A 24,527-nucleotide genomic window follows, 5' to 3' on the forward strand; every position below is an offset into this window, starting at 1 on the left:
GAGCGGGACGCGGCTCGGGCGCGGGGCCTGGGCTCCGGGCGCGGCGGGAGGATGCGGCGGGGGAGGCGGCCGCCGGCACCACCGAGAAAGGCAAGGGAGGGAGTGCGCGGGGCCCCTCCGCCGTTCCCGCTCCCCGGGGCCGCGGCGTGAGCCTCCGTCCGGCGCCCGGTGTCCGGCCGGCGGAAAGTTCGGGGGGCGTTTCCCGGCCGTGAGGCGCGGAGCGGCCGGGCGCGGCTGCCGCCGGAGCGGGGGGTGCCGGCCGTGCGGGGCCGCTTCCCTCCCGCCGCGCTCCCCCAGCGGCCTCTCCGCGCCGAGGCGGCCGCGGCGGGGCCCTGTGCGGGGCCTGCGCTCGGCGGGGCGGGCGCGACGGCCTCCCTGGCGGGGCTGGCGTGGCCCCGCGGCGCTGGGAGCGGGCCGGCCGGGGCTGGTTCTGCGGAGCCTGCGTGCCGCGGGGTTTGGCGGGGCTCGGTTTGCTGGCGGTGTGTTCCGCGGCCGGGCGGGGGGTGGCCGCGGCCCCGCCCCGCTGCGTCCCCCTGGGAGGCGCCGGTTCCCTCCCCGCAAGCCTGTCACCCAAACCCAGTATAACCCAGTGCGTGTAAGGAAGCCCGGGGAGCATGCCTTTCCCGGCTGCCCGTAAGGGACGATCGTTCCTTGTTCCGTTCGAAACTCCGAGTATCCCAAAGCGTTAAGCTGTCACGAGTCAGCACGTTGCTCAGTTAGTGTTTCTAGTTGCTATCGTAGTGCAAATCAACAGATGTTTCAATTCAGATGCTACTGTTCAAGTACCAGCGTTAAATCATCTTAACTAATGTATGTGTCTTAACTGGAGGTGAAAGCGTGCGTGCTGTTGTTGATGTTGGTTTTTTTTAATACGTTTTCAGGTGGTCTGATCCCAGCAAAAATACTGGACTAAGGGCACGGGAATCTGAAGACCTCTGTTTCTCCTAGAAGAGGTGAAGAAGCCAGAAACGGTAAGGTTAGAAGTCTTTGTGGAGGGGTTAATCTGCAAAAACCACGTGCTTGCTGATGGTGTGGAATGAGAGGGGGTTCGTTTGCAGATGGAGAAAACAATCAGCTGTAAGGTGCTAATGGCCAGGCATGACCTTCTTTCTCAAGTCTGAGATGTGACGTGATTTAGCCTTAGGAGGTTTTCACTATCATTTTCATAAAATTTTCTGATTATAGGAATGGTCACTTTGTGTTAAACAGAAGGGTAAGCAAAGTTTTATCTTAAATCTAAAAAACTCTGTCCGCTTTTTGCAAAAACTGATCTGGTGTTCCTTTCAGAAGCTCTGTGTTTTAATTAGTTATGCACCAGTTAGCAGCCCCACTGAGGTAAAACTAAGTGAATGAATCTGTATTTTAGTTTGTTTTTATCAGCTTTGTTACTTGGGCTGTAGGTAAGACTGTTCTGCTTTCATAGGGGGGGAGGAAAATCAGGTATTTTCTTGAAATCCCTGTGGAACTCATACAAATGCAGTACTGTGTCATAGTAGATTTTATAAATTACAGTGCTTGTCACTTTGGAATAGTTTCCTTTTTCAATTTCATATTTTTTTCAGAGTTCTAAAATTTTTTGTCCTTTTGCCTGGCTTGCGAAATGGGGAAGATAGTTACAAAGTGGAAAAAAAATACATTATTTTAAAAGTGGGTTAGAGAACAAGATTATTTGTGTTAAATCTACGTGATATAGGATTTTCTCATTTCATGAAAATGAAGCAGAATTACGTCAGCCATTGGTATTTCTCCAGCTAAAGAACATTAAATGAATAATGCAAAGAATCAGTGGATATAATTACTGCATCCTGAAGTTTAGGGTAGTGTTGGATTTTTTTGTGTTGTTGTTTTCTTCAACAGAACCTTTACTTCCTGTTTATTCATTGTTTTCAGTGATAAAATAAGGAGAGATGGGAAACCTGGAAAACATTGGAGATGCATATGTTGCTGTGATTCGCCCAAAAAATACTGCGAGCCTGAATTCTCGGGAATATCGAGCTAAATCCTACGAAGTAAAACTATTTACGTGTATTTAGTTATTTATCTATTAAAAAAATATAAGTTATAGTAAATATATAGTAATATAGCAGAAGAGAAAATCTGACAATAATTGCTTAAATAATGTCTATGTGTGTCATATACCTACTATGCATTGCCCCATCCTTATGGTATTTGAACACTTTATGGTTTTGTGGTATCTTTGTATTTCATTTCATTTCAGGGCCCTTTGCCCCACGGGCTGCTCAGTACAAGGGTGCAGCCTTGTCTTTTTCTCTTTTAACCTTGCTGCTGTGGAGGTCATTCTGACTTCACCATCCTGGTCTTCCACATTCAATAATTCCTGAAATTTGTTACTGCTATTACAGTAGAACAATTAAAAAAAAAAAAGGTTCTGTACTTTTTTCAGTTGTACTTAAACTCCTTTGGTTTCATTCTTGTTTGAAAGATTTTGTTGCTCGAAGTTCCCATTGAAGGCCAAAAGAAAAAAAGAAAGAAAGTTTTGCTGGAAACTAAACTGCAGGGAGGCACTGAGATAACCCAGAGCATCTTGGATTATGTATTAGAAGCCACCAAACCAATTTCACCAGCCAATCAGGGTATTAAAGGTAAAAGAAAATTAATCTGATTTATTGTTGATAGTTCTATAAAAATATCTTGTAAATTAAATGGGCATGGAAAGATTATGCAAAAGCATGAAATTAGTTTATAAAAAGAAGGTGTGTTTTGAGGTTTATCAAAAATCCCAAGCCAACTATACAGCTAAAATCTTTTAATTTACTGCTGTTTACCTTCCAGCTCTATAAAATGCTTAATTAAGTGAAGTGTTGCCTGTCAGTACTACTTCTTCACCTCAAATTGAGATTTATAGCTAAACTTCTGGTAAACCAGATTGAAGTGGCTTTTTATCCTTAATTTCATCTAAAACTTGACTTGAACTAGCAAATTGATCGCTTCTGAAGTCTGTTCTAAAGCCAGCATTGTTAGTAGACAGTATCTACATGAAAACATTTCTGGCATGACTGTATCACTTAAAGATATAATTTGATTAATACATTTTGTTTTTCGTTGTTGTTGCATGGCTGATCTAGCAAACAACCTCACGCTTGTGCTGACAAAAATTGTTTTAGCCAGTGAATTTAATTTCCAGGTTGGTATAGACTATGCTGACTAAAGCACTTCTTTTCACTGCGTACCTCATCTCTGCTTTGTGAGTGAGGTTATACTGGGAAGGTTGTCAGCATGGACAAGACAATGCAGTGCTCACAATTTAGAAAAGGAATGGCTGCTTGCATGGTAAAATGTTGCAGGTGGCAATAAGTGGAGTTGGATGGACTGAACAAAGCTAGTTGAGGAGCAAACATGAAGTAACGTGATAGCATTAATACACGTTTGACGGTTGGACTTGATGATCTTAAAGGTCTTTTCCAACCTTAATGATTCTATGATTCTATGATTGAGGAATGCCTAGTAAAAGCAAGAACTGTCTGTTTCTTACACAGTTTAGGGAGTTTTAAATTGACTCGTACAGAGAGCTCAAGCATTAATATGCACAGCTTAGTGTGGCCACTGCCAAAATACGCAGCTGAGGTTAGAAAAGCAAACAAAATGCTAAATTCTGTAAGGGTGGAAGGGAGGATAATGTGGAAAATGCTGTCAGGCCACTACATGAAAAAGGCATTCACCCTAAGGTGGAATATAGCATGCAGCTGTACTTTCTTATTTCAAAAAGAATCTTGTTCAACTTAAACATACGTGGTTTGGGGTGTAAATGCTACAAAAAATCAGTGGTATAGAAAGCTAAGAAAAAAGGGGTGCAATCATGTAACTTTTCATGTTAATAGGTACATACATATTTATGTCCTTTGTTTTTTCATATGTACTTATATGTTCTTAGTTTGCTTTATATTATAGCTTATAATAATAATTTTTCTGCCTAGAAATTAGGAAGATTGAGTCTCTGGTAAGCTTTCAGATAGCCACCTCTAGATGGATTGGGTTTTTTCTGTTCTGTTGCTTAAATATTTATTTTATCTTTTTTTAATACTGTGCTAGGAAAGCGTGTAGTGTTAATGAAGAAGTTTCCTCTTGATGGAGAGAAGGCAGGCCAGGAGGCATCACTTTACATTGTTCCAACTGTTGTGAAAGGTAATGATGAGCATAATTTCTGAAGTTGCACCCATTTTAGCAGACGTTCAGTTCAGAGTTTATTAAGAATTTTTATGAATATGCTACATGGCTTTTTCTGTATTTAAACACTATAAGTTGCATTCAGGCGGAAACCTCTCTCTGAATACTTCAAAACTTGAAAAAGTTACTTGAAATTAAGGAAAAAAACTTGGTTTCGATGTATTGCCTTTGTTTCTGTAACAGTAGCACACTTCTATTTAAATTGTATTTGTTCACTTGATTATATTTCAAAACATATGCATTAACTTGTATAGAATTTACTGAATGCAAGTGTAAGAAAGACATCCTATTCAGTTTAGTGTTCTTTACTCAGGGAAGAATGCTTAATGATGTCTGTAAACAGTTTTGTGTGAATAAGGAATGGTGAATTAAGTCTTTAGAAGGCAAAGTAAATTTCTTGTCAGAAAAGTATTTTTAAAAAAAGCCTGAAATAAATGTCATTGTGCTTTTGGGGAAGCTCCTTCATTTTTGCCATACTGATAGGCCTTAAGGATAAAAACTATCAAATAAATACCATTGTGGAGTTACCAATAGCAATAAATACCTTTTGTAGTGCTGACTCTTTTTTTTTTTTTCTCGCAACAGTATACATTTAGTATTAATTCCTCACATGACGCCGATCACACTGATGGGATAATAACTGAACACTTTAAGTTTTTTAAGGCTACCCGGTTGAGTTGTGAATGGTTGTGTGAGGACTGTATGTAATTTCTATCAGTTATCATTTGGAAAAAATTAAGGTACTCTAGTCTAAAGTTAGAATATACTCTCAGTTGGTTGGAAATGTTTAACTACAAAAGATGCAGAAGGGAAAATAAGATTATTCTTCTCATTGATGTGTCTTCAGAGTATGTTTCCTTTTTAGATAATACGAAATACGCATACAGTCCTGGATGCCCTGTGTTCTACTGTTTACAAGACATCATGAGAGTCTGCAGTGAATCCAGCACCCATTTTGCTACACTTACTGCAAGAATGTTAATTGCCTTGGATAAGTAAGAAATGCCATCAGTAAAAATAGATTAAAATAGAAGTTAAACAAGATAATTTGTAGATGTAGCACATAGTTTTTGTACCATTCTTGCGATTAAGAAGGCAATCATTGTGATATTGTGTACTGCATCAGTACAGGCTTAGGGTGGACCTGCTGGAGAGCAGCTCTGCGAAGAGGGACCTGGGTGTCCTAGTGGACGACAGGTTGACCATGAGCCAGCAGTGTGCCCTGGCTGCCAAGAAGGCCAGTGGCATCCTGGGGTGCATTAGGAGGAGTGTGGCCAGCAGGTCGAGGGAGGTTCTCCTTCCCCTCTACACTGCCCTAGCGAGGCCCCATCTGGAGTACTCTGTCCAGTTCTGGGCTCCCCAGTTCAAGAAGGATGAAGAGCTACTGGAGAGAGTCCAGCGGAGGGCTACAAGGATGGTGAGGGGACTGGAGCATCTCTCCTACGAGGAGAGGCTGAGGGAGCTGGGCTTGTTCAGCTTGAAGAAGAGAAGGCTGCGAGGGGACCTAATAAATGCTTATATATATCTGAAGGGTGGGTGTCAGGAGGATGGGGCCAGACTCTTCAGTAGTGCCCAGCGACAGGACAAGGGGCAATGGGCACAAACTGAAGCACAGGAAGTTCCGTCTGAACATGAGGAAGAACTTCTTCCCTCTGAGGGTGACGGAGCACTGGAACAGGCTGCCCAGGGAGGTTGTGGAGTCTCCTTCTCTGGAGATATTCAAGACCCGCCTGGACAAGGTCCTGTGCAGCCTGCTGTAGGTGACCCTGCTTCAGCAGGAGGGTTGGACTAGATGACCCACAGAGGTCCCTTCCAACCCCTACCATTCTGTGATTCTGTGATTCTGTGATTTTCTTCATGTTTATCAGAAACTGAAACCTTGACAACAGATTCCTAAATCTTTCTAAAAATGTTTTTGCAGACTCGAGAATGGTGAGCTTATCTAAATCAAGTGGCTTTTTGGACATTCTTGCTCACAGTAAATGTTTTGTAAAATCATATAAAATACTAATGATTATTCTGCTAGAAGTGACATAATTGTCATCTTTAAGAGTATTTGCCAGTGTAGCAAAATATCCTGTTAATTGTATACCATTAAGATTTGCATTTAAATGAAAGCTCCCTTTAGAAAGGGAGTGCGTCTTCCCCAGCCATACAAATTTATTTGCAGTAGGGAGTTAACTTTCGGAAAGGTGATTAGTTGTTTAGCCAGATTTATAGTAGTTTGAAAGTTAAATATGTGAGCAGCTTTTTGGTCTTTTTCATGTACCCTTAATAAAGAAATAAGGCATACTTATGTATGAACTTATTTGCATTAATGAAGTTAGCTGAAACTCTTGGCTACCATGAAAAATTGTAAGTTCCAGGCTATTACCTAAAAAGGTTCTGTGTGTAGGGTTTTTACAGTTTGTTATTACAGCTGTAATATTTCCGTGTATACCATCGTGCCAGTTATATTTATTTGCTGCTTAATGAATGCCTTCAGACTCTAAGCTCTGCTTAAAATGCACTATGAGCCTTACAGTTGTGACAGAAGCCTTGGAAGTATAATGGAAAGTAGTTTATATTGCTTATTCTCTATGTGCATAATCTGAAACAGCACTCTCAAAGATTCAAACTACTGTAACTAATTTATCTACCAGCTGGGTGGAGAAAATGCCTGCAGACACCTCAGAGAGGCAAGAGGGTGTTTATAGCACAAAGACCACAATTTTACAGTCTTCCTTCCCAGCAGGACCATGAATAAGTGAACGGAATACGGCTTTTGCAACATGTGATAGCTTGGATCTGGGACTTAAAAAGTCCAGGCCTGAGCATATGCGTTGAACTGCAGGCCGCGTTCTGCCATCCTTACATATGGTTCTGGGACAGACAAGATCCAGGTGGTCTGTCAGTGGGTTTATCTTTCCAAAGCATGTACTTCTCTTTCTTCTATATTTCCAGGCCAAATCACTAAACGGAATTTATTGTATTCCAGCAAAGTACATGTTTATCTCAAGCTTGTGAGAAAGTGCGTGCAGAAACCTAAATACAAACCTGGCTTTAGACCCTTAGTTAAAATGTGCCCCATTCAACATAATACTAAAATAATTTAGCAATTCGGTGAAAACATATTTATCCAGAAATTAAGATGAATAACTTGTCCTGAGCCCTGTGTTATGTTGCACATGTAGCAGGAAAAAATGCAGCAGGTGTACAGGGCTGACTTTCCCCAGTAGCTCAGTCAGAGGGCTCTGAAGCCCTTCTGTATTGTTGGTGGGAGTGCACTGGCAAGGGAATAACTGTCAGCACAGCTTTGTGAAAAGGCAGGTGGTAGCCTATGTGAAAGAGTCTTAGCAGTTTGGAAACTTGAGCCTTCTGATTTTTTGCCTTTTCCCATCGCTGCCTAATGGAACACATGAGTTAGAAGGCTTAAGTCGGCACAGATATTGAAACTTCAGCTCACCCTTAAGAAACTGGTGTGCATTTCAAAATTTGTATCTTGAGAGTAGTAATACTGATAAACTGAAAGTAAATGAAATGGTGACATGTTGGTGTGGTTAAATGCTTTGGCTATAAACAATGTTACTCTTACCTTAGCTTATAATTTCCTTTTCTTTGAGAGCTTGCATCCGCAGGAAATGTATTTGAGCTAATACATTTGCTTAACTATATTTGGTTTAAAAAATTCATGTTTGGGGATTAATTTAGTGCTATAAAATTGTCTGTGCACATTCTATATTTTTTCAATTAAAGTGTGTGATTATCATACATGCAACCCTAATCAAAAACAAAATGATGGACAGGCATGACCGAAATAATCCTTCTCTACCTGAAAATTAATTACTTGCTCATTCTGTCTTGCAGGTGGTTGGATGAACGGCACACTCAGTCTCACTCCATCCCAGCTTTATTCAGACCATCTCCTCTGGAGAGAATTAAAACAAATGTAATAAACCCAGCCTATGCTATAGAACCTGGTCAAACAGAGAGCTCGTTACACATGGGTTATACTGCCCTGGAAATAAAGAGTAAAATGTTGGCATTGGAGAAAGCAGATATGTGTATTTATAATCCTTTGTTTGGATCTGATCTGCAGTATACCAACAGGGTAAGAACTGTATTTTCATTTTGTATTTGTGAAACGTACATACATTTTCATTTTACAATTCATTCATTTATTTGGTATGAATGTGCGCTTTATGTTTAATATAATCAGATATCTTTAATGCACACTTACTGCTAAATGGTTTTTCAAATCCTCACATATGAACATTGTTCTCTTTAATTATAAAATACTACTATCATAACTTTGGTTTCAAGAGAATACCCAACCTGGGAGGGGGATTGTTTAGCCAAATCTCAGTAAGAAGTTTTTTCAGTTGTGTTTAAATTATGTCTTCACAGGTTGACAAAGTGGTAATAAATCCATACTTTGGCCTTGGAGCCCCAGACTATTCAAAGATTCAGATTCCTAAAAGAGAAAAGTGGCAACGTAGCATGAGCAGTGTCACAGAGGACAAGTATTACGTTACATATCTTTTTTATTAGCAAATAGTTTTGTTTTGTTATGTTACAGTAGTACTTGGTAGACGTGGTCAGAATGAGATTCCTATTACTTTCCGGCTTTACTGTATAAATACATTTTTTAAAAAGTTCTGTTTGAAGTCTCTAAGTACTGAAACAGAACAATTAAAGGACGGAACAAGAAAGGTTTAAATTATAAATACTAGGGAAGCATTTCTTAGCATAATGAATACTGCTGTACCTTGACTACTGCATGATGAAATTACTGGTTGTATGAATACTGACACATTTTAGCCGCATGAGCTTCATTTTTATTTTTCATGTAGATCACGTTAGTAATTTAAAAAAAGTCGATGTTCTCAACTATTGAAGTATTTCTGAACTGTGTTTTCCTCCTGTTTCCCCTTTTGATTCATAGGGAACACCAGTGGGTAGATGATTTCCCTCTTCACCGCAGCGCTTGCGAAGGTGACTCTGATTTACTAAGCCACCTTCTGGATAAAAAGTTTTCTGTTAATCAGTTAGATAGTGACCACTGGGCACCTATCCATTATGCATGCTGGTGAGTCAGATGACTATAGTTTTGCCAATCAAATGTGTTCTTGTTGTCATGATTGTTTACCGCTAATCATTTATGTAATTTATCATACAGACTCAAAAATGAGGAATCAAAAATATCTCTAGACTTTTTATATTTTGATTTTACTATATGTTAATGTTAACCTTCTGCAGAAAAATTTTGCTTCAGGTTTGGAGATAAATTCAATATGAATGGTTTCAGAGGAGACCAAGTGTGGAGAGTGTATCGGTCACAGATTTATCTATTGCCTCTTATATCTGTCCTGAAGCAGCTGTTCTAATCCGTGTTGGAGACCATGGGTCTAGTTTAGTGTGGTAACTTTTACAGTCTGCATTGGTTAAAGGCTGTGAGTAGTTTTACATCGCAGCAGTAGCTGAGCTGAGCACGTTTTGGTGATAGTCAAGCTTTGGGTGGGAAGCTGGACTAGGTGATCTACTGAGGTCAATTTGTCTGACTATAACTCTGATGATTTAATCTGTAAGAAAAAGAGCTTGAGAGCTTTCCTCAATTGTTATAAAAATGCTTTTGTTTTATCTTTACGCAAGTTAGTCCTCTGTATTTATAGTAGTGTCTGATGATATAAATAACATGAAAATCAAACTTGGTTATAAAAGAAGAATTTGGTTGATTTTTAGTGTTTGTCTGAATGTTTGCATAGACAGTATACACAAGATTTACCAGTTATCAGTGTGATGCTTAAGAGTCCTCAAGATCCGTCTGTGTGACAGTCAAAAACTTTACTCCGATTCTCACACAGATTTTTTGTTTTTTTTTTATATTTTCAGGCAGGACTGAACTCTGTTTTGCCATGACTGAATTGCTACAACTACCCAAACTTAGCTAGTTTAAAGCAAGGTTTGGTTTGTCTATAGTGAATCCAGTAAATGCTTACTAGACCAGCTGTTACCAAAGAAGTGCAGAACTGATACTAATTTGTAGAAACTTATTAATGTTGTCTTTGATGTCATTTCAAAGCTAAAAACTTTTGAGCATGGATATGCACTTTTCCATATTTAGTACTATCTGAAAAAAGATTTTTTAATTTCACACTTGCTGTGTCTGTTCTGCTTTAAACATGTCTGCAGGTATGGAAAAGTTGAAGCCACTCGAATGCTGTTGGAGAAAGGGAAATGCAATCCAAATCTTTTGAATGGCCAACTTAGCTCTCCTCTTCATTTTGCTGCTGGAGGTGGGCATGCTGAAATAGTACAAATTCTCCTAAATCATCCAGAAATTGACAGAGTAAGTTCTGTTTGTGTGTAGAAATAGCAACAGTTTCTAGCTTGTGTATGTGAAATATTTTGTGTCCAGATCGCAATGTGTAAACACAATGATCCTGTTGAGAGAGTACCAAAAAATGGTTAAATATTTTTCATTACCTCTACTTTTCCCATTGTATATCAGTTAAATGTTTGAACCCTAGGATAAAGGATTTTAATTATCTCAAAAAATGTTTAAATGTTGACGTATCTCTAGTGAAAATGTATTATCAGTGTTTCTGTTGGTTTGTAGCACATTACTGATCAGCAAGGAAGATCTCCACTGAATGTCTGTGAAGAGAACAAGCAAAATGAGTGGGAAGAAACTGCAAAACTGCTGAAGGAAGCCATAAGTAAACCTGTATGAGTTTATTCTCTAAATAGTTTAAAGTTTATATTTAATTTACACATAAACTTGTAGAAGAGCTAGGCTTACTTATAGCTGTTATTGGAAATGTACGGTATACTGAAATTGTTAGGGTAAATATTGACAAACTGACATTTTGTCTCTGGAAGTGGTTCTGTCTATACTTACTGCTCGAGAAATACATGTAAGACTTTAAACGTGATGTTTTGATTTATCTGTAGGAGCTTTGCATCAGCTGGCAATTATATGTTTATTTTGATCATACAATCATCAGCTTTTTTATGCATTGTCATCTTATATGTGGACAAAGAGGAGCATTCTGCTGGCTAAATGTAGGCTTGTACAAAATAGGCTTTACGTCAGTTAGTCAGTGTAGGCTTCCGTGGCAGTCAGTGGAGATCTAGCCAGGATAGTAACCAACATTTATGATGTGATTCCTCTCATCCTGAAGTATATTTAAAATTAGCCAAATGATATAAACCCACTTGTTTCTTTTCTTTGACTTCAGGTGCAACTTGTATCTCTGTAGGTAGGTGGCACTAAATCTGTGAATTTTTAAATTATCTTTGTTTCACTCTATAGGAATTGACTTCCTTTATTTTAGGGATCTTATTACACAGTTGATCAAATGGCAGATGTGTGTCTAATGACTCTAAAAGACTAATACACACATTTTAAGTAGATTCCACAGAGTAATAGGTGATTTTATGTTGTCACTTATTACTATTGAATTAATATATTAAAATAAAAAAAAACCATAGAATTTACTGCAATAGGAGTCACAGTGGGTACTGCAGCAAAAATAGACTGATGTTTTCCATTCCATCCTCATTTTCAGTCAGTGCTTGAAGCAAATGGTTAAGTACGTCTTTCAGGAGACATGCTCTGGGCCCACATGCAATTCATTGAAAGCCACGGGAGTTCTGAAAGGGAAAATGGTTTATTATTAGCAATATTATAGAAGCGCTTAAAGGTCTTAGTGAGATTGTATTCTTACTGTACTGATGTCTGCGTAAAGGGTGGTGCTTCCTTCTGAAAAATAAGCCTCATAGATTGATGAGGGGAATTATTCATAACCTGCCAGTAATAATGAGGTGGACATTTCAGGATTTGCATAGGCAGTTGAGCCCAGATCCTTCAGGGAACTTTTAAATGCCTACTTGCCTTTGAGTTCAACAGAAATGAAGTCCTCAAAATATCAGTAAGGTCTGCAAGTTACTGTGGTAAAAAGCACAGTATAAGAACTTGCACAGGACATGAAACAAGCAGTTCTGGTAAACAGGAAATATGCAGGAGTAGTGCAGTGTTCTTTTTCTCAACAGTATGGATGTTGCTGAATAATGGTAAAATTGCTTTCCTCTACAGAAGCACCAGCAGAAAGGATTTTAACAAGTTCTTTGTTTAATATGTTTAAATTTTCATATAGTATGAAAAGGCTCGAATTTATCGTATGGATGGGTCATACCGCTCTGTTGAGTTGAAACATGGGAACAATACTACTGTACAGCAGATAATGGAGGGGATGCGTTTGTCTCAAGAAACTCAGCAGTACTTCACTATCTGGATCTGTTCCGAGAACCTCAGTAAGTGACAAGGAAGATTGTTATACCTGAGAGTTTATCACAGTTTTTTTATTTCTGCTTGCCTTTAAACAAAAATAATATTTTCTTAGGAAAGTAGGAAACATGCTCTCTAACAGTTCCTTATTAACCTCTTTCTACCATCTTTTAAAAGCCATCCTTTTAGGAGTTAATTTGTATCTAGACTGTCTGTTAATACACTTTGCCCCTGCCAGACACTCTGTAATCCCTGTAGGTCTAATTCTTTACATTGTTTGCATAGGGAGTGAAACCAATTTTTCCATTTCCTCTGCTGAAGTTTTCCTCTGGTAGATCAGCTCCCAGCCTTTACAGCCTGATGTGTCCAGGCTGTCCTTTTCAGAGCTATAGCGAGCTTCTCCATTTTAGCCATCACTTTGGGTACCTCTGAGGTCTGACTCTGTATTGCTGGGGCATCTAGAATGTATTTCGTCTAGGCAGATGAGGCTAGTCCAGATTACCTTTCTGTTATAAGACACTGTTGCTCTCATAGTCCTTGCTGCTAACTTACCCTGATTTTAATGATATTTTTCTTCCCAGAGTGTCTGAAATTGGATGCATGTAGTTGTCTTTACCAATGTTTAATCTATTTAAACCTAGTAATTAAAGTAAAGCTGATTAATGTTGTTTCATTAGGTGTTTTAATCATACGAATTTTTGTGTGTTTTGCACCAAAATGATTTTTGATAAGCAAGTTTTCAGATATATTTGGTGTGAGGGACTTCTGGTTCAAAACATCGTTATTACCTTTGCTGTATTTTTTGGTATTTCTGATCTAAATAAAAAGTCTATTTTATAGTTGTAGTTCGAGATATATAGCAAAAGATAAATAGAACCACAAAAGAGTCAATGATTGTGATTGTGTTTTGTCAGAAAATGTGGTAAAGGGTACTGCTGCAACAAGATAGCTATGGGACACATTGTAAATACAAAGCACAATTCAGGTCTGGAAGGATACTGTGTTGACAGTACCTTAACACAGAAGCTTTGCCTTTAAAATTTAATTTACCGTCAATCTGCCACTACAGTGTTATTGTTACTTTTTTTTTTTAATCTAAATATTGCAGGACATCTTTTATTTTTTTAATCTTTTTCTCCCCGTGTCATGCCACTTGCCTTTTTACTTTGCTCTGTGCCACATGACTACTGTAACACTCAGTTAAACATAGATGTTAATGTGTGGAAGAGGAGGAAATGTTTGAGCGTTGAAGTCTTGCTGCTTGTGCCTTTTCTAAACATGTATGTCATATTTTACTCAAATCATTGAAGTAGTACCCTTGCATTTGAGGGGAAGAGCTCACTAATACATTGTTTGTTTAAAAACAGGTAATTCTGTATATATTTAGCCTAGGTTTGAAAATGAGTCAACTTCTTATTTATGGCTTCAAACAACTAATGGACAAGGTTCATTATAAAATGTATTTCTTGCAGTTTCTGTACAACTGCAGAGACGATAGTTTTCTTGTTTGTGGGACAGATTATGTTTTTCTGTGTTTGAATGTAAGGTGGATAAGTTGAGTGAACATATTATTCTCAGTGAAAAGATGTTGCAATATAAGATATCCTTTGAGGTTTTACATATGTGAAATGTCACAGTGTAAAAGCCGGAGCAGTGAGGATGAGGCAGATAAAGCCTCCTAGTTCCTCACTACCAGAAAACACCCAAGCAGTAATAACAAAGACAGGCAGGGTAAGTGAATGGGTGTAATGAAGGTGTGGACTGTAGTACATAGTAGGACTATAGTCAGAAGCTCTCTACTGATTTCTCAGCTCCCATATATGCAGGAGAACATGAAACACTGAATGGCTGTAGCATGTTAAGAATCAATACATTTTACAGATAAAAAAAGAATGTCTGTTCTGAAAAGTTTGTGGTTTATATATATCCAAAAATGGCCCATACGTTGATAAGATAAGCTGTATCTGTGGTTTTCTGTCAAAAAAAAATTTTTGGTCTTCGTATTTCTTCCATAATAATTGAGACAACAGTCTCTAATGTTTTATTACTGTGTTTTTAAGGTCCGTTTTGGTATTCCATTAAATTTTTAAATACAGCTTCACTCTTGAGAAGTTGAAAAAAACAAAGATTTATCACTAGTGCATTTAGTGAATTGATCCTGAGAGTTTTGACGAGAAATCTGTATTTTGAAAACCTTTTGTATATAGCAATTTAGAAAACACAGGGAAAAATCATAGAATCATTTAGGTTGGAAAAGATCTCTAAGATCATCAACTCTAACTGTCAATCCATCACCACCATGGCTGCTAAACCATGTCCTGAAATGCCATATCTGCACATTTTTTGAACACCTCCAGGGATGGTGACTCTACCACCTCCCTGGGCAGACTGTTCCAATGCCTGACCACTCTTTCAGCGACAAAATTTTTCCTAATATCCAATCTGAACCTCCCCTGATGCAACTTAAGGCCATTGCCTCTCGTCCTATCACTAGTTACTTGGGAGAGGAGACCAACACCTGCCTCACTACAACCTCCTTTCAGACAGTTGTAGAGAGTGATAAGGTCTCCCCTCAGCCTCCTCTTCTCCAGACTAAACAGTCCCAGCTCCCTCAGCCGCTCCTCATAAGACTTGTGTCCTAACCCCTTCACCAGCATCATTGCCCATCTCTGGACACGCTCCAGCACCTCAATGTCTTTCTTGTAGTGAGGGGCCCAAAACTGCACACAGTACTCGAGGTGCAGCCTCACCAGTGCTGAGTACAGGGGCACGATCACCTCCCTGCTCCTGCTGGCCACACTATTCCTGATACAAGCCAGGATGCCGTCGGTCTTCTTGGCCACCTGGGCACACTGCTGGCTCATGTTCAGCCGGCTGTCGATCAACACTGCCGGGTTGTTTTCCACCAGGCAGCCTTCCAGCCGCTCTTCCCCAAGCCTGTAGCATTGCACGGGGTTGTTGTGACCCAAGTGCAGGATCCAGCACTTGGCTTTGTTGAACCTCATACCGTTGGCCTTGGCCCATGGATCCAGCCTGTCCAGATCCCTCTGCAGAGCCTCCCTACCCTCAAGCAGATTGGGAGTCTGTATTTGCTTGAGGGTAGGGAGGCTCTGCAGAGGGATCTGGACAGACTGGATCCATGGGCCAAGGCCAGTTGTTTGTTAATGAGTCCCAAGTTTCAGATACTCTAGTTTTGGTGCACCAGTTAATTGTGTGTGTGTGTGTGTGCATGCACGTGTGTGCATGTGAGTATCTGTGTCTGTTTCTCTGGTTTTTTTCCGTTGTTTTTTTTCCAGGCCTACAACTGAAGCCATATCACAAGCCTTTGCAGCATATTCGAGATTGGCCTGAAATATTCACTGAACTGACAAACTTGGATCCTCAAAGGGAAACTTCACAGCTTTTTCTGAGAAGAGATGTGAGACTTCCACTGGAAATAGAAAAAAAGGTCTGCACTTAGGAGTGATAACATGAAATCACAGTCGGAATCAGAACACTTTGACCATCAACACTCAGTGTGTTTGATGACTGTAGTAATTTCCAAACTTATTTAAGTAGGACCTCTCCTCCCCTTCTCTTTTCTGCAATAGTTTGAGTCTTCATGTTCCTTCCTTCCTCCCTCTCACTCATTTCTCACTTTCCGAATTGTTTGGTTTATTGTAAGTCTGTTGACCCAGTCTTTATCTGTCTGTCATGTAGCTAAAAATAGCCTGCCCAATTTTTTTGCTCTTCATTGTGCAGTGATTTTTCAGGTATTTAATTGGTCATTTTAAAGGAGATTATTCAAACATATTATTAAAAATGAATTAATGCCCACAGATGTTATTTCTGCAAACTTTTTGATTAGGCATGGTGTGCTAGTCACCTGTAATTTGTAAGTGTGTTAGACTAGTGAAGTCTTGAATTAAGTCAGTGAAAATATGACATTTTTTTCTATTACAAAGCATAACTAAAATGTACACTTCGGTCAGGATTACGCCTTTGTCTTCTGTCTCTGAATCGGTGAGAAATTATATTTATAGTTTCTAAGCTCATTTTATTTTACAAAGAAATCATATTATTTAAATTTTTTAACAGATTGAGGATCCATTGGCTATTCTTATCCTTTTTGATGAAGCCAGATATAATTTACTGAAAGGTTTCTATACATCACCTGATGCCAAACTGATCACACTGGCAAGTCTGCTTCTACAAATAGTCTATGGAAATTATGAGAGCAAGAAACATAAACAGGGTTTTCTGAAGTAAGTATGAGTGTTTAAAACTTAAAATAATGCTTTTAGATTAAGTATTTTTAGATAACACTTACTATGGAACTCTCAAATTTTAGGTATGGTATATTTATTATTTTCCTCCATCACTGAACTTTAGTTCTAGAACACATAACCCTCATAGTATTAATAGAAGCTGGACACGGGGTCTGAGAAATATATTAATCTTAATTATTGCAATCCCAGGCAGAGGGATGGAGGTTCTGTAACTCTGTACTGAGACACAATAATACCAAAATGAGTAACTGTATTCATGTGAATGAAGGATTTTGACGGGACTGAGACTCTGGAAAATGCTAAAGAAACCTCTGACTATGTCCAGTTTCACCAACTCCTGGGACGGGCTTTCCTCCCTCTTTGAAGAGGACAGACCATGCAAAGATACTATTTCTGTTCTCTCATTTGTATGTGAACTGCTATACTAAATTGGTCAGAAACATAGCACCAGCAGGGCTCTGCCAGATGGTGCTTTTCTCTCCCTTTCGCTCTGCTTGCCAGCGCAACAGTAGCAGAGATGTTCTGGTATATGGCTTTTTCCTCCCACATACATTTCTACAGCAGTATCTGAGCACATCAGGGTTCCAGTTCTCTGCTGTGCGCACCTTCACTCCACTCCCTACCACCTCCACCTCAACTCATTCATGTAATAGCAGCTGTGCTATTCTGGAATGCTGCTATACTTCTCACCTCCTATCATTCGCAGCATCAACTGAGCTGTCTTGGCTTGGGTTTTTTTAATTGTGTTCTCCACAATCCACCATTAAATCAGGGTGCATTTTCTGCTACAGTTACGCTGATGCAAGTGTGGGCTGCCTCTGACAGGGCTGGCTGTACTGACTGCGCTTATTCGTTGTTTTCCTTCTGCTAGGTGTAGATAGTGTACCATTAGAGAGTAAGCTAGGTGAATGAGCTGGCTGAGTGGAAAGCTTTTGGGTGGGCTGTTCAGTAGGTTCAGCTGTTGACCCATCTTGTCCTGCAGCTGCACGGTTGGTAGATTGAGCATAAGGCAAATTGGTTTTGAGTGGGACTGCCCACTTGTAGGAGTGTGCAGTTAAACACAACTGGATTTAATGTGAAACTATCCCCACTGAATCCCAGCAGCTGCAGGGTGGTGTTCCTTTCCATGCTGGGGCAGATGAGCAGTATGGCTATGAGCTGATCCTGCTCACTGGAAATGTTTGACTCTGTAGCCAGGACTACTTGGAAAGATAGTTTGGGCCAGACAGAAGAGCCTTGTGGACATTTCCTCTGTGGCCTGCTGTAGGTGACCCTGCTTCGGCGGGAGGGTTGGACTAGATGACCCACAGAGGTCCCTTCCAACCCATACTATTCTGTCATTCTGTCGTTTGGGCATGCTTTCTATCCGTGTTCAAACAAAGGTGTTGGAAAAGACCTCTATTTGTTCTTTTTCAGATAGACGAAAAGATTCATATTCTGAAATTTTTTGTAGTAGACATAAATGTTTATTAAAAGACTGGTCATTTCAAAATCTAGGCTGTTGTTTGTACGAGGGTATCCTTGATCTTAAAACATCTGGACGCATTGTCCTGTGCAGGGTTTTTGATTGGTAAATTGTATATGCAATTACTGACAAATATAGTTTAAAAATAACTAAATAGTCTCAAGAACCTAGTGATGCAACCTAGATTAATTGTGTGTAAAAACAAACTAGCAAAGGCTTCCTTTTACTGTTTGTTGTTTGGTTGTGGGTTTCGTAAAGGCACTTCATATAAATAGCTTCACTTTCATATCATGTAGTATCTAACTTTCCTGTGGAAATTAATGGGCCAAGTCCTCGGTGGTGCTGAATACAACAGTGAAGGGAAGAGCACCTATAAGCTCCCATCTTTTCTGAGTATGTAATATTCTGGTATAAATGGCTGTTCATACATCGTTTTGGCTTCCAAACTGGAATTCACCAAACTGGTCTGTAGTCAAGTGAGAGTCATGTGTTCTGCTAGAATTTTCTCTCCATGACACGTCCGTGACGTATGATGCAAAGGGTATAACGCAAAGCTGGATCTCCATTAACTGAGAATTACAGTGTATCTTAGGAAGCTTTAGCGTAGCTTTCAGGAAAGCTTCTCACCTGATGGGTCAAGAGAAGAGTAGGAGCTGTCTGTCTAGCTCAGTATATGACTTGAAGATAGAAACCGTCAGACTTTGTTCTTTGTCATTGCTTTGCTTAGTGAAGAAAAACTTTCTTCTGCTTTCTTTTTCTTTTAGTGAAGAAAATCTTAAATCTATAGTACCGATCACTAAACTAAAAAGTAAAGCTCCTCATTGGACAAACAGGATACTTCATGAATACAAGGTGGGATAAAAAAATAAAATAGTAGAAAATCCTGTCTTAAAGATTTTTTGACTGTTTGGTTGTTGGTTAATGAACAAAAATACTGGTATATAAAGCTAGAAATGTGTGTGCTCCGATTTTTTGGGGTGGGTTGTTGGAATACTGTTTTTCTTGTACGGCTACAGTTGATCTGTTTGTTAGAAGTAAATGTAGTTGTCATCTGTTCATGTGTCTTCGGTGTTAACTGTGTATTGGGGATACTGCCAATTAAGGCATACATGTAAAAAATCTACTCTGACTTATATTTTCATATCTGCTTGTAGCAATAGATCCACACAGTCCTTTTTGCTAGCGTAGCTTTTATGTTAGGGTTCTGATAGTGCTCCTGATGAGTGCATGTGCACACACAAACACCTTTGACTCGAGCAGTTAATTGAGCAAAATTTTTAAACGTGGGCTTGGGCTGTTTCTGTAAATGACATCTGACTGAAGGGTTATGGATTCCAAATGGAGTCAGAGGCACCTGAAGGTTAAATGTGTGAACTTAATAAAAAATTATGGAAAAAGTGAGGTGTGTCAGAGAACTGCACTGGCTAATGTGCATGGTTAGCTGACAGGAAACACTGCTGAGGCACCCAGGGAATGTTTCCAGGCCTTGCCCCTTGTTTTGAGATGAGGTTGCTCAATCATAAATTTTCTCTTGGTGCCTATACCTTTTTTGTCAGAAACCAGCCGATCATTCCTGTTTTGTAGTGCAGATGAAGGAGGGGATGATGGTGGTCTTCCTAAGACTATGGCATAGCAGAGTAGTCTCTACCCTTTCTTGGATGATATGTAAGAATGAACATAGCTGTCTTGACTTCTGCTTTTAGGCCATTATTTTGGGGTGTGGGGTATGGAGGAAGGGGAAAGGAGTTGCAGTCTTTGGTTCCAAAGGTATTAATACATTTTACGTTTTCAAAATGGCTGTGTGAACTTCAGATATGTTGTAATGCAGAGTGTGAATCCAAAGAAGTTGGTCCCATCCACCACACCCACAGTCATGGCCCCCTAACTGTTGAAGACTTGTGTTCTCTCGTGCCTGTGTCTTCTCAGCTCGTGTGTGGTCCAGCCAAGTTTTTTGTTTGTTAGGGTACTTCATATCAGTCTGTTGAGGTGGGAGCACTCTAGCGATCCTTTGTTGTGACTGTTTACTGAAGAGGAAGAAACAGAATCCTATCTCATTCTGAATGAGTGATCCACTAAAGAAAAGAAATCTGCACTTGTGTTTTTCTCAGAAAATTAAAAAACTCTGTGCTTTTTGGGGGAAGGTACTTGCTCATCTTACCATGCTTCACAGGGTTGGAGCCCTTAAAGGAGGAAGAATGCTTACTTTTAAGGATTGTGATGCATTTAGTGTCAAATGGTTGCATAGCTGCTTATGCCTGATGAGTCCAAAATACTTCTGAGAGAGGCAGAATTGTGGGGCCCTGCAGAGGTTAGGGGTCTGCGGTTCGGATTTCCAAGGCTCACACGGCTGTCTGCTTTCTGCCTCAGTCTCTTGGCATTTGAGCCTTTCTGTGGCTCTAGGGTTTAATTTAGATGTAGGAAGACAGTTGCTGGGAAAGCACTTTGGGAATACTAGTTTAGTGGGAATTCCGCTAAAATAGCGTTTTTGCTTCAAATAAGCACAACTATATGGGAAGACTTGTTGATTACCGTTGTTCCTTTGTTTCTAGAATCTCAGCACCAGTGAAGGTGTAAGTAAAGAGATGCATCACCTTCAGCGCATGTTCTTGCAGAATTGCTGGGAAATTCCTACTTATGGAGCAGCTTTTTTCACGGGACAGATATTCACCAAAGCAAGTTCAAGTAGCCATAAAGTCATCAAAGTGTATGTAGGAGTAAATGTGAAAGGGCTGCACCTCCTCAACATGGAAACAAAGGTCAGCTTCAGTGCACTGCCAATGATAACTGTTAAGCTTAATTCTGTTCTCTTAAATTCTTTGTGCTAGTAGTCATTTTGCATCCAGCTGTTCAGTTAAACTTGACTGTGAAGATTTCCTAGATTTTGAGAACTTTATAAAGCGCTACTAATAGAAAGCCTTGTATTTTTCCAGTTGACTACCACTAGGTTGTGGAACATGCTATTCGAAGTCAGAATCCTGTCTAAGTGAACTAAGGGAAGTTCAGTCTGTAAGTATGGAGAATATTTTCTGAGTGACAGTCTCCTGCATTTCATTGTAGGCTTTACTCCTCAGCCTAAAGTATGGTTGCTTTATGTGGCAGTTGGGAGATGGAGATACATGTTTTCAAATCCACAGTCTGGAAAACAAAATGAGCTTTATTGTGCATACCAAACAGGTAAGCATTGTCATTTTTCATTCTTTGTGTGAAATTATTTTTTCTTAAACTAGATACATGCCTCTTCTCTCTTGAGATTGACCACCTTGTACGTATAAAAGAAGCCCAAGTCCAGGCCCTCACAACTATGATCTTAATACTCGGACTCTAAGGATAATTATGAATATGATGAGAATGACAGAGTTAGAGCTGGTAACTTTGCTATCAAAACTAGTGGTGTTTGATAGTGGATGAAACTGAGGATCTGTAAAGGCAGTGTTACAAAGCAACTTCACTGCAATTGCTATCAGCAACTTTCGATACCGTTTGTGGATATCTGATGGAAAATGCTTGTTTCGCCTGTAGTCTGCATCAGTGGTAATATGCCATGTTAAAAGGTGTTGTGACAAAATTACAGCTTTGAGTATCTTGCATACTTCAACAGTAGTTCCTTTTGATTCTTATATATTAAGGTGGTTGTAAGGGAAGTGATGGAATATTTTGAAAAACACTTCCAGATATCTGAGAAAAAAATCTAGGTTTTATTTTCCTTATTTCTAAAATGATGCACCTTCTGATGTATTTTTATCTACTTGCGTTTGTCATACACTGAAGTTAATTGTGTCATAGTTCTGAAATGCTGACAGAATTTAATTGTATGCCCCCGTATAGGCAGGTCTCGTTGTAAAACTTCTGATGAAGTTAAATGGCCAGTTAATGCCAAGTGAAAGAAATGAGTGATGGAAATGGACAATAGTTACAAAACAGCATCTTACGGCTAAGCAAAAACCAACTTATTTCTCATCAGAACAGAAGACTTCCATGTACGTGAATTTTACACAATAGAAAATCAATTTGTACAGTTTTTTAACTTTGTACAGAAGCTGCATGGTTTATTTTTTTAAAAAACTATACAACATATCTATTATTTTTATAAATATTTTTGTGTTTCATGTATAAGCTATTGTAGGGCTTGAGCTTAACCAGTAAAGCTAATGAAATGTAAATGATTTACCGAGTTGGACGAGCATGAATCAAGTAAGGCTTTTGTTCCCAGAGGACGATGGGGCTACCAGCGCCATTAAGGAAGTCTCAGTTAACCTGTGTACCTTTTTTTGTCATTCTGTGGAACATCAAGGAGGTTGTATATGTTACAGTATTTTGTAGACACACTGTATTTTTAAGACAATGTTGATAAGTATGCTTAAAAGACCAGTTAGACCTTTGAGCAACTACTTTTGATAAACTCTTGATTTTTATTTGGTTTCTGACAAACGTTATAGCTGGCTTTATTTTTACTCTTAACTTTCTCGTACTTTGTATTCATATTTATTCTAAAATATTGCATGAGGATGTCAAAAGGGAAATACTTTAAACCATTCAAAAGCCATATTAAATGTTTAGCATGCTTGTTTTTTTTAAAAAAAAGGATTTTTACTTTTGCTGTGCAATATAAAATGTGTATATGGAGGAGGGGGAGGTACAGATTTCCAAATGAACCTTACTCAGAGGACTTCAGAAAGTTGAATAAATCTTACCCTGGATTGCAATACATATGCAGTAACAAAAACTCACATAGGAGGTACTAAGTTATTTCTGTTAAACTAATCTACGGATTACTTACCTCAGTTGCTTGAGGCTACAAGCAGTGCAGGATGCAGGACTGAAGATTTGTGTTGCAAGAAAGCCAGATGCAGTCTGTACGCATCCTGCCTGCTCTTTGCAGAGTCAGGATGGGGTCTCAACAAGGTGTGCGGTCTGAAGCATATCCTTGTACGTTAAAACAGTACCCAGAACACAAATCTTTAAAATTTCTGGTTGTATTTCAGGGTTTTAAGTGCACTTGACTATTTCTTCCGTGTAAACCGCATGCTAAAACAGTGTGCAATATTTTGTAAAAAAGTTTTTTTTAAAAAAATGGAAGTTAGCACTTGCCTCTAAGTTTTCAAATAAAAGTCAAAATGAATGTTAGGAACTGTGCTGTTGTGTAGTAACTTTACTCATACCTTACTACTAGTAAGTACAGTTTAAGAAGTAGTTAAGGAGTTACAAAAAGTGAACGGGACGCTTATATTTTCTAATCTTCTTAAAAAGCTATAGTTTTCTACTTTGCTGGCATAAATAACAGTAAATCTTCATGGAATGTTATATTTTATTTAAGGTAAATGATGCAACAGTCAGGTCCTTCACCGTGCATCCTTGCTATCACTTGGCACCGGTATCAGAAACACACTTCTCTACATAGGACTTTGTTAGAAAACTAGAGGAAAAATGTTAAAATGTGTGTCAGTTGCATATTTAACAATAGTATTAATATGCCTTATTGCTGTATAGTTCTTTCTGCTAAACTCTTATTTATGACTATGTAATAAATTGTTTGCAACAAGTCATGTTTGTTTTTACTATGCAGCCAGCATGGAAGTGCCACCAAATGCCTTAGCAAGCAGGTGCTTCCAGAGAGCGGGGCTCTGTGGCGGGCTCGTCTTGGCAAGGCGTGTGGGACAGCCATCAGGGAGGGTCCCGCGGTGACTGCAGATCAAGGCAGCGCACCTCCGCAACCACGCGGGAGTGCGCCAGGAGGGAAAACTGGAAGCTGTTGAGCACGTGGCAGGTGCTGCGGGCGAGGGGAGGTGTTTGGTAGAAGAGCAGCCCTGGCAGGCTGCTGGCGCCGCAGGCCGCAGGCCTTTCCGCTGCGGCGAGGGAGGCGAGAACAAGCCTTTGCTCTGGGAGCGGGGAGGCGAAAAATCGAACAGGGAGAAACCCAGCGCTGTAGCGACAGACCGCCAGTGCCGCACCAAACAAAGAACAGTGGAAACGAGCGGCAAGGAGGGCAGGTTTGAACACTGCGCCGTTGCAGGCAAGAGACGCTCGGCTCGACTCCTGTCTGACAAGCGTTTTTTAAAAAAGTGAATAACTGTACAGCCAATGAAACAGAGTGGGGAGCGGAATGCTCCAGCCATGTCTACCGCTGGGATCCTCCATGGCTTCTAACCCAGTGTCCCGCTCAGATTGATGATTTTTAGTACAGCTGTCGTGGGGGCCCGTCTGTGAACTCTGAAGTGGCGCGATTTTTGCAAGTCATTGGGCAAAAAAAAGGGGCTTCACACCCACAAAGCACGAAGCGTCAGGGTGGGTTAGCTCGCGTGGGTTATCCAGGCTCCGTCATCCCGCATGGGTTATCCTGGGT

The 24,527-nt window shown here is 39.8% G+C and overlaps 1 protein-coding gene across 2 annotated transcripts; it reads left to right on the forward strand.

Moving 5' to 3' along the window:
• On the forward strand, positions 1-23,726 carry KRIT1 (KRIT1 ankyrin repeat containing). 2 transcript variants are annotated; one of them, XM_075419352.1, is made up of 18 exons: positions 1-90; positions 882-971; positions 1,891-2,009; positions 2,444-2,603; positions 4,051-4,143; positions 5,051-5,180; positions 8,032-8,275; positions 8,572-8,687; positions 9,110-9,253; positions 10,357-10,513; positions 10,784-10,891; positions 12,324-12,480; positions 15,751-15,902; positions 16,532-16,698; positions 18,952-19,039; positions 20,737-20,943; positions 21,245-21,361; positions 22,013-23,726. In XM_075419352.1, the coding sequence occupies exons 3-18, from the start codon at positions 1,908-1,910 to the stop codon at positions 22,079-22,081; spliced, it is 2,211 nt and encodes a 736-aa protein (XP_075275467.1). In that variant the 5' UTR covers positions 1-90; positions 882-971; positions 1,891-1,907; the 3' UTR covers positions 22,082-23,726. The 2 variants fall into 2 exon arrangements, with proteins under 2 accessions (XP_075275467.1, XP_075275468.1); XM_075419353.1 differs by lacking the exon at positions 1-90 and adding an exon at positions 618-715.
• Positions 23,727-24,527: the final 801 nt, after the last annotated feature.

This window comes from Opisthocomus hoazin, chromosome 4 (assembly GCF_030867145.1).
Source record: "Opisthocomus hoazin isolate bOpiHoa1 chromosome 4, bOpiHoa1.hap1, whole genome shotgun sequence".
In the NCBI taxonomy this organism is placed as follows: Eukaryota; Metazoa; Chordata; class Aves; order Opisthocomiformes; family Opisthocomidae; genus Opisthocomus; species Opisthocomus hoazin.

Excerpts from the sequence above, each read along its gene's own strand:
- KRIT1 (XM_075419352.1), top strand. The coding sequence starts at position 1,908 with ATGGGAAACCTGGAAAACATTGGAGATGCATATGTTGCTGTGATTCGC. Across the intron at positions 5,181-8,031 it reads ATGTTAATTGCCTTGGATAA|GTGGTTGGATGAACGGCACA; the intron begins GTAAGAAATGCC and ends TCTGTCTTGCAG. Across the intron at positions 8,276-8,571 it reads ATCTGCAGTATACCAACAGG|GTTGACAAAGTGGTAATAAA; the intron begins GTAAGAACTGTA and ends ATGTCTTCACAG.